General features: G+C 43.0%; 1 protein-coding gene and 1 pseudogene across 1 annotated transcript; both read right to left on the reverse strand.

Annotated features, from left to right (window-relative positions):
* Positions 1 to 1,163: 1,163 nt before the first annotated feature.
* On the reverse strand, positions 1,164 to 8,943 carry LOC120244478 (annotated as a pseudogene).
* A 98-nt stretch (positions 8,944 to 9,041) lies between these two features.
* LOC120244428 (cyclin-dependent kinase inhibitor 1C-like) lies at positions 9,042 to 9,422 on the reverse strand. The gene has a single exon (XM_039250954.1). It carries the CDS (start codon positions 9,420 to 9,422, stop codon positions 9,042 to 9,044), a length of 381 nt encoding a protein of 126 aa, XP_039106885.1.
* Between the last annotated feature and the right edge of the window lie 1,196 nt (positions 9,423 to 10,618).

Here is a 10,618-nt window from a genome sequence, read left to right on the forward strand (position 1 = left end):
CCTATATTGTGTAAGGATGACCTTTATAATCCTCTGAAAATGAGAATCAACAATGACTTACATTGGGTCGAATCAAGGCTGCCATCCTGGGAGAGTGATGGTGAAGTCTGCCTAATGAGAAATTTGATCACTCAAGTACAACTTATGAAACTATGTGAACATGGCAATCTTAATTTCTCTAACACAGGGTTACCCAGAGTCCTTTCCATATCATCATTAATCAGTAAGCATTACTCATCCATCATTAAACATCATACATTAGCTCTCTCTTTGCAGATGGTACATGGGAGATTCGCTGACATCAACTACCATTCACTGAGGATCAATATGTGACAGATGTCTATTTCACCAGGAGCATTATGTATATCAGGCTCACTTAATTATCACAACAACCCTTATCCAGAATTGAATAGAAATAGGTTTGTCTCAAAAGGTTCTTATTCCTGAAGAATATCAGATATCAGTCTAAACTTGCACTGTCCATTTTGGTAGCCACCAGCCACATATACTATTGAGTACTTGATATGCAGTCAGTAAAACAGGGTTTGTAATTTATTTTATTCTCATTTTTAATTTTAATCAAAGCATTGCTGTTCATTTTTCCTTAACTTTTTCTTATAAGCACCAAATTTTAATATCTAAGTCAATTTTCTGGGAAAGAAACACCATTAAGGACTTCCCTCCAGAACAAAAACAATGTTCATTCCTCCAAACAACCAAATTTGAAGTCAACCAAAACCAAAACATAAAGCCCACACACATATAAGAAAGTAAGAAAAATCACAGTCTAAGGGTTTGCTGCACTTAGCAGGCTTCACTGTGCTGTCTAATCATCCTTCAGTGGACCGTTAAAAAAAATAACACTCTGGCTCATCAAAATATACATTTTCCATTTGCTTTTTGTTTTTAATTAAAAATAATAATTAGGAGCACCTGGGTGGCTCAGTCGGTTGAGCATCCAACTTTGGCTCAGGTCATGATCTTGCGGTTTGTTAGTTTGAACCCCGCGTCGGGTTCTGTGCTGAAAGCTTGCTTAGAGCCTGGAGCCTGCTTCGGATTCTGTGTCTCCTTCTCTCTCTGCCCCTCCCCCGTTCACACTCTTTCTCACTCTGTCTCTCAAAAATAAATAAATGTAAAAAATAAATTAAAAAAAAAAAAAGAATCAGTCTGAAAAACTCCCATGTAGAATCTTCTTCTGGAGATGTAGAGATTGGAATGGCATCAAATCATTAATCACACAGTTAAATTCTCTTTGACTCACTTCTTCAGTACTGGAATATAGTCTTCTATTAGAAACAATAGCAGTCTCCTTTAAGATTGCCTAAGATGTCGCCACATGATTTTTGCATGTATTTCTTACATCAATCACCATTTGGTCAATCTCTATCACAGTGACCATCTTTGGTTGCAGTTTGACTATTTTACATAATATACCTCCATCTCTTACCCCTAGAATCAGCACATCTTTTCCACTGACCATGATGACCTGGGTGTATGCCAAATCACTGTCCGCCAGATCAACATCCCCACTAAGGATGAGAATATTTACAAACTGCTTTGAGTGTAGAATGTTAATGTTCTGATAAGGTGGATCTTCATCATACACTACTTCATCTATGTCATACTCAATCAGACGACCATCAGTGGTGGGTATCTGTCGATGGCCCCCTCCTCGAACTATGGGTGTTAATTTTTTCCTTTGTTAATTGAGATGTAAGTGCCATGCAATCAACTGTGTAGATCTTAAATATTCTGTGGATGAGCACTGACAACTGTATTTACCAGTGTAACCAGCAATCTGGCAAGGTGCAGAACATAATCATCTCCTCTGAGAAAAGCCCTCTTCACTTTTCTAACTTATTCCTTCAGCCTTATCTAGACAATCATTTCCATCAATTACTAGATAAGTAGTTTGCACATCATCTACAAATCTATTTTCTTACTCTGTTGTTTAAAGAAACAATAAGGGAAAAACACTCCTAACTCTCCCAGTGGAAGTGTAGACATGTCCACTTATTTCTGTCAAGCATTGGTTTATATTTTGTATAACAATATTACTGGGTGGATACAAATTCTGAAATTGTATACTTTGGAAGAAATCAAATCTTTTAATGTACAGAACTCTATCTCTAGTAATGCTTTATGACAGTGTTGTCTGACATGAAGATCTACTCTTTTGGTGAGCTCTTTGCATATCAAGGGTAGCATTATGACTGTTTGAAAGTCCTTACTTTGCTGTACATGGCACAGGGCCTAGCTCAATCACCCAGTGATCGCTGACTGACAGACCAAGACCATTGAGATCCTCCACGTCATTCAAAACACATTTATCTAGACTACACTTAAATAACAGTCCCTAACAATGTATATATCCCAGTTTTTCAGAAATGTACTTAAATACTCTAAGAACACAAGGGTGTGGAGATCTCAGTCTTTTGAGCATTTACCCACCAGCGAAGGTACGACTGCAAACTAAACACTGATTTCCCATGGATTCCTGATGCAGATACTTGGTGCTCTGTGTTTCACACTTGTGGCCCCACAGTTCACTCAGTTCATCTGCCCAGGAGTCATGGCTTGGCTGCAATCCAGAGGTTTACAAATGCTTGCCTAATGCCTGCTCACTACCTCTGCCCCAGGCAACCCAAGAAACTTCTTTACAACCAGTGGACTGCAAGAATACTGTTGCCAGTAAGATGTGGCGCAGTCTTGGGGAGAAGCCCCACCTCTACAAATCTGACCTTTCTCATATACTCTTCATCCACTCTAGGGTCTGTGAGAGTGCTCTTTTATATATTTATATATATACTTTTATATACTTACTCTTATATATATACTCTTCCCATGTATATCCAGAATCAAAGAGTGAGCTTTGACTCTTGGTTAGACGTAGATGTATACAAAATTGAAACAGAATGATACCAGGAGATACATCTGAAAAGATGAAATCTTGGGATTGATTTCATCAAAGCTTTGGTCTGAAGCAAGGACCTAAGCTCCCTGACATGGGAAAGACAGTCAGCTGTTTCACATAAATCAAGCTATTACCTATGGCTCATTGCGAATATGTGCAAACAGAAGTACTTGCCACGAGAGTTCAAGTGAATGTTATGTTTAGCTGTTACCACAGCAGTGAAGACCACAAGGAATGTGACAAGTAATGGATACTTTTGACTAGACTTGCACAGAAAATGATCTGCTCATATTTGCTAAATTACAACTAAATTACACCTCAAATCAAGGTCTGAGAAGAAGCTTTAGACAGCTCTTAAAAATCACATTCTTTGTGGCCACAGCACTGACACAGTTGAAAATCAAACACAGAATTTAACTGTACAGGTAAGATTACAACCGCAGTTAGAGTAGCTGTCTCAACTAGTTGCTCATGTGGAAATTACGTCACTGATAAAGGAAAAAATGAGAATGTGAAAACTAGAATGGGGGCATCGAGTCGGACCAAGATGAAACTGACAATTTTGAACCTACAACACATTGAGCTATCCTTAGCAGAGAAATAGCCTACCCTTTGGTTTCTGAGATGAGCCTTCCTTTGCATAAAATCACTGTGAAGATTTCACATGGGGCAGAAGTCTTGGAAGGAAATGCTGCTTCTCCCAAGGATCGACCCAAACCCCCTGCTACTCTCCCTTGTGACCTAACAAGTACACAATCCAGGGTAACAGGGATACAATACAGTGAAAGAACAGCTTGTACGATAAAATAGTTCCAACTAAGATAGAATGTAGAAATCTGTGGAACTGTAAGGTAATAAATTGTAAGCATGCCACACCAAGAATGGTGGAATATAATAGCCTGGTCCAAATTCATTGACATGGGTGCACTTATTAGGCAGTCTGGGTTTAATACGTACTAGCTCATAGACCTGGGGAAAGCTCTAACAGCTTAGATGGTACCACAGACACAATAGTGACCTACAGGAATGAGTTCACATGCCAGAACTCCATAACAAAATGTAAAGGAACAAAAACTAGAGAGACAGGAATGTTGCACTGGATTTGTCATGTGTGATACACAGCCCCCATTTCCCATTCTATCTGGAGGGAACAGAACACTCTTTCTACAAATGTTTTGAGAAACAAATAAGGGAAGCACCTCCATCCTTGAAGGCTCTGTGGTCATTCTTCTTTATAGGTGAGGTATGACTATATGGGATAAATCATCACTGAGGTGAACTCCCTGATTTCAGTGGTGATGTTGAGGACCCAGAGCAGCAGAAATCAAGTAGGCAGCACTTAACTGCCAAAGACAAAGTGGGCACATGAACTGTCAAGAGCAGTAGGAATGAAACAGGAATCAGAATGCTTTGTCCTGCAGAGATCTTTAATGGTGGCAAACGAATCTGAAACCAATTAGTCTCTTGCAGTGAAACAGATAGGCAGCCTATTATACCAGACCTGTTCTAAAGGTCCATACAGATTTTAGGCAAAGCAGGCCAAACAGTCCCCATGCTATACTTAACTCTGACATTGTGGTTTCAAAGAACCAATGAATACATTTAACTTTGTATAAAGCTCTATGTACAGAAACAGGCAGAGGGCCAGAGTGGACCCAGGGTCCACAGAAATCAAGTAGGTGGCACTTAATTGCCAAAGAGAATGTCGGCACATGAACTGTCAAGAGTAGTGGGAATGAAAGAGGAATCAAAATGCCTTGGCCGAGAGATCTTTAGTGGTGGCTAACTAGTCTCAGCCTAATTGGTCCCCCACTTACACAGTCTCTAAAATAATCTTAGGCAGTCTCATGGACGTGCTGCAATGATGGGGACACAGCAGGTGTGGGTTGTCTCCTGGCCTCAGAGTCTCCTCTACCAGAGCTCAGGGCCCCTGCACCTCTTTACTCGGTACTTGGTGGACCATCATCACACCCCTCCTGGCACAATGGGTACTGGCTTGCCTGGCTGATTCACGTGGGAGAGAGGCCTTGTAGGCCATGGCTTTGTCCAGGTGTAAAGGGATCATGGATGGTCAGGCTCAAGTGCTCTGGTTCCTAACTCTTTGGGGTGGTATCTCTTTCCATCTAATTGCTTACAGACCAAAATGCCAAAAACAAACTTAAAGAAGATATTCAGATGCTTTCTCTACAAATGACAATTTTTAAAAATAAACTTATCTGACACATAGGGTAAAGACCATTATGTAGGAAAAGCTAAAAAGAGGATCCTGGAATTCCTCACCACTGGACATAATCATCCAGAAATAATACCAAAACTTCTGGGGGGAACTGCAAAGACTAATTCCAACATCCAGCTTGCCCCAGTACTGGGAAATAGGGGATTGGCCTTGAAGAAGTAAGAAATGGAGGTCAACAATCACCCCAAGACCAATTCCAGAAGCCTAAACTAAACCTAAACTATACTGGGTTGACATGTTTTGTCTATGCTTCTTGTATTTATGTGCATGTGCTTATTTATATATATTATTCAGTTCTATGTCCTTTCTGTTTTTGATTAATATACAAGTTATTACAGGATAACATTACAATTTAGTCTTTAGGTAAGATTTTCATGAGACTGTGAGACTGTGACTGTGAATTTGAAAAGTACAAATGGACTGTGATGGAGATCAAATGACACTTGATGTACATTTAAAACTCCCTTATGTTGGGGCGCCTGAGTGGCTTAGTCAGTTAAGCGTCCGACTTTCGCTTAGGTCATGATCTCGCGGTTCGTGGGTTCGAGCCCCGCGTCGTGCTCTGTGCTGACTGCCAGCTCGGAACCTGGAGCCTATTTCAGAGTCTGTATCTTCCTCTCTCTCTGACCCTCCCCTCCTCATGCTGTCTCTCTCTCTCTAGCTCCTAGAAATAAATAAAAATATTTTTAAAAAAAAAACCTAAAACTGACAGGCCTATTTCTGTAAATCAAGTTCGGTGGGACAAAACCACACCCATTTGTTTAGTAAGGGTTATGGTTACTTGTGCATCTACAAAGGCAGAGCTGAGGAATTCCAGGCTTTTTGGTCAGCAAAGATTAATGCACTTGTTGAAAGAGGACTTCAACTACCTCCATTTTGATGTCAAACTTTCTGATTAAGGTCTTCTTTCCAGCTTCTCTCTGAACTCAGACAAAAGACCATGTGGGTAAACCACCCACTACAAGAAACGAAACTTCCCCCTTGATCAATAAGGGCTGCATGATTGACTACAAGGCAATGACCGATCTGAACTTCACTGCTCACCTACAGGTACATAGTGACTTTTGTTCTCCATTTCCCTTATGTAAACTTGAAAGTACTTTAAACACTTTGAACACAGTCTTTGAGATGCTAGTTTCCTGTCTTCTCAGTGCTGGCCTCCCTCAGATATATTCCGGTCTTGTTTTAGAACCATTCATTTCTCTGTCTTTGGATTTTGTCAGTAGAGAGTAACTGAACCTGGTCTGTTTTTGACCCCTGGAGCCAGGTGCTCTTGCCTCTATGTGGGCTCTGTCTACATTATCACCTAAGTTCTTACAGAAAGAAAGTTGGCTAATCTCTATACTCGACCAAATTACCAGTTTACAAAATTAAAAAAAAAATTTTTTTAATGTTTTATTTATTTCTGAGAGAGAGAGAGAGAGAGAGATAGACAGCATGAGCAGGGGAGGGTTAGAGAGAGAGGGAGATACAGTATCTGAAACAGGCTCCAGGCTCTGAGCTGGCAGTCAGCACAGAGCCCGACGCGGGGCTTGAATCCATGAACTGTGAGATCATGACCTGAGCAGTAGTCGGATGCTCAACCGACTGAGCCACCCAGCCGCCCCACCAGTTTACAAAATTAGAGGAAATAAGGGAAACATTTAAATACACCATGAATGGGGTACATATGTGGCTCACTTGATGGAACATGTGACTTGTGGATGTCTAGGTCACATCGGATGTATAGATGTAGAGATGAAAAACAACAACAAAAAAACAAAGAACAAAAAACCAAAAAAGCCATGAAAGTAAAATCAGAAATAACTAAAATATACGTTTCTCAAAGAATGTATGACTCCTCCATGTTGGTATTATGAAGAAACAGTAGCTCTGCTCTAGGTTAAGAAGACACTAACAGATATAAACAATTGTCATATATAAATGTTGACTGCATCCTAGATCTAAAAACTTACTCTGAAATGTAGAAAAAACGTGGAAAAGTTTTTTAAAGGATATTAGATAACATTATTAGTTTTCTTGGGGAAAATCAGTCTTACGGTTTTAATAGCAAAATGTCCTTATCTTTAGGAGATGCATTACCAAGGATTTAAAAGTCAAGTGTCATGTCTGCGATTAATTTCCTATGTACTCTCAAAAAGTCTGCTAAAAAATGTATGTCTTTATTCAGAGAGCAAAAGACATGCAAAAAGCTAAAATGATGAATCTACTTAACTGGACATTCAGGGCACTACTTGTTTACATTTCCTTTATATTGAAGATTTTTCAAAAGAAAAATGTCAATAATAAGACACTTCCTGTTAACATGAAATTCAGTTATTTTAAAAATGAAGTAAGGGGCACCTGGGTGGCTCAGTCAAGTTGAGAGACCAACTTTAGCTCAGGTCATGATCTCGGGGTTCATGAGGTCAAGACCGCATCAGGCTCCCTGATGTCAGGTGAACTCCGCTTTGAATCCTGTCTCCCCCAAATAAAGAAACATTAGAAGCGCATGGATGGCTGAATAGGTTGAGTGTCTGACTTCCTCAGCTCAGGTCATGATATCCCAGCTCCTGAGTTTGAGCCCCTCCCTGGGACTTGGCTGCTGTCAGCATGGAGCCCATTTCAGATCCTCTGTCCCTCTCTCTGACCCTCCCACGCTCACACTCTCTTTCAAAATTAAGCATTTAAATTTTTCAAGTGTTTTATTTATTTCTGAGAGAAAGAGAGAGAGAGAGACAGCGTGAGCAGGGGAGGGTCACAGAGAGAGGGAGATACAGAATCTGAAGCAGGCTCCAGGCTCTGAGCTGTCAGCACAGAGCCGACGGGGGGGCTGGAACCCACGAACCGTGAGATCATGACCTGAGCCGAAGTCGGACGCTTAACCGACTGAGCCACCCAGGCGCCCCTAAACATTTTAAATAAATAAGTAAATAAATAAATACACATTAAAAAAATAAACAAGGTAAGGTGATAAAACCTACATTCTTTACTCCTAGCAGCCTGGTGGGGATGGACAAGCTTAGGATGGCCAGTCAGATGAAAAGGCAGCGAAGCTGCTTCAGCAACTCCGGACAACCTAGCAGTCTTTAAGCTTTAGCAAGCACCCTTAGCCTGCGTGATTGATTAACTAGCCTTTCTTTGCATTATCTGTAGATGATTCATTCTTAGTAACAAAGCACTTCTGCACTTCCCCAGACCCCCTTGCACAACCACGTGGATATAAAGGAAGCTGAACCCCTTGCACGACCTCTGGGCACAGCGGCTGTCTCCCTGTTCTCCCTTTACTGATTAACTACCCTAAAAGCCATGAAATACCCTTGAGTCCAAGCAGAAACCTCAGGGTTGACCTTGGGATAAGAGTCCACCTTCTTCCTAGGTGGCGCGCTTCCTGAATAAAGCTCCTATTGCCTTCTGATAAAATTGCTCTTGAGTGTTGGTTTTTCCAGCGACGGACAGTAGACTTGGATTTCTCTAACAGTAGATGAAAATTCTTATTTCTCTTTAGTACAAAGACCAGTGGAGCACGTGTGTGTAACTAGGAACTGAAGCATGCACACTACACGCACCGGAGAAGGCATATTACCTGCCTAGTAGTGTGTCTGGAATAAAAGACGAGCGCAGACAAAGCCACATTCTCAGATGAAACAGCCTCTTCCCCAACAAAAGGGAACACAGGCCCCGCTGAACCAACTTTCCCAACGGCTCGGCGGCCGGGTCCCGGAGGCAGGGGTGGGGGTGGGGGGTGAGTCTGGGCCGCTCCCAGATGAGAACCGCATGAGATCCGCACGGCCCGGCCCTTAAGCGGCCCCATCGGTGACCGCGACTAAAACCGGCCTTGGACTCCCTCCTCCTTCCTCCCAATCAGGCCTTCCCCACCACAGCCGGTCCACACCTGACCACACATGCCCATCAGCAGCCCGAAAAGCTCAACGCTGCGCAGACGTAGCCGTGCTGGAGACCCCGGCGAGCGTGTGACGCCACTTCCGCTTCCGGCCGGGAATCGAGGGGCAGGGCTTCCACCTCGGACGGCGGAACCGGCCTTCCCTCGGGCGTGGACGAGGAGTGGCCCGCGGCGCTCGGCGCTGGCACCGAGGCCGGGATCCGGCCCGAGGTCACGGCTGGGGCAGGAACCAGGTACGAGGGTGCGGCTACGGGAGGAGGCGGGACCCTGCGAGGGGCGGGGGCGGGGAGGGCGGAGGACGGGGCCCAGCTCGTGGGGGGGCGCCGACGGGCTCGCCCCAGCGCCTGCGGGGTAGTTTCCTGCCTGCCTCCCTGCACCACCGGGAGCATCTACGGCCATTGTCCTTTATGGAGAACCCCGAGAGTCCACCACTTAGTCCATCTCTCGCATTCAGTCCATCCCGTCTCTGGGCCTTGATTTCCTCTCATTGTCATTTACATTGGACACGACGCTAAAGTCCAGTCGTTGATGCCTTGCTTCATTGTTAGGACATTTCCTATAAATCTTTCCTTTTTCTGTGTCAAATATGTGTTATCTGTTTTCGTGAGATCGCACTGATACCAGGCATTCTGCCTTTCTCCGGGCGTGGTTATAAAGTTGTTCCCCTAATCACGTTTGCTCTGGTTTCACTGGATGGCCTTTGTGCAATTAGTAAAGATCTTTTTATTTTATTTATTTTTAAAAAATAGGTATTAAAAATTTTTTTTCAATGCTTTTATTTCTGACTGAGAGAGAGACAGAGTGAGCAGGAGAGGGTCAGAGAGAGAGGGAGACACAGAATCTGAAACAGGCTTCAGGCTCAGCTGTCAGCACAGACCCCGACGCGGGGCTCGAACCCGCGAACGCAGAGATCATGACCTGAGCTGAAGTCGGATGCTTAACCGACTGAGCCACCCAGCGCCCCAGTAAAGATCTTTTTAAACAGGACTGAATGTCACATCTGCTCAAGACTTATCGGAGGAGAGCAGGAGGGAGTGGAGGAAATAGGTGAAGGGGATTAAGAGGTAGTCTCCCAGTTCCAAAATAATTAAGGCCAGGAGATGTAGCTTACGCACACGTGGAATATAGTCAGTGTAACAGTTATCAACTTTGACAGATGGGAACTACACTTACTGTGGTGACCCTTCCATGATGTATATGTGTATTCCAATCACTCTCTTTGCCTGCAACTAATCCAGTATTGTATGTCAATCATTCTTCATTAAAGAGAAGGGTCTTGTTTATGTGTATCTAATGTTTTATTCATTGATGCAGTTGCTATGTTAATGTTGCTATGTTAATGTTTAATTGTACATATACTTTTTATGTAGCCAAAGAAGTCTGGTTTTTTTGTTTTTTTTTTTTATTTATTTCTAGGAGAGAGAGAGACAGACAGCGTGAGCAGGGGAGGGTCAGAGAGAGAGGGAGTCACAGACTGAAACAGGCTCCAGGCTCCGAGCTGGCAGTCAGCACAGAGCCCGACGCGGGGCTCGAACCCACGAACCGTGAGATCATGACCTAAGCGAAAGTCGGACGCTTAACCGAC

This window comes from Hyaena hyaena, unplaced genomic scaffold, assembly GCF_003009895.1.
Source record: "Hyaena hyaena isolate Hyena2069 unplaced genomic scaffold, ASM300989v1 scaffold_392, whole genome shotgun sequence".
Taxonomy (NCBI): Eukaryota; Metazoa; Chordata; class Mammalia; order Carnivora; family Hyaenidae; genus Hyaena; species Hyaena hyaena.

Bases quoted from the DNA above. Each gene is read 5' to 3' on its own strand.
- LOC120244428 (XM_039250954.1), bottom strand. From the start codon at position 9,422: ATGCTCCCGGTGGTGCAGGGAGGCAGGCAGGAAACTACCCCGCAGGCG.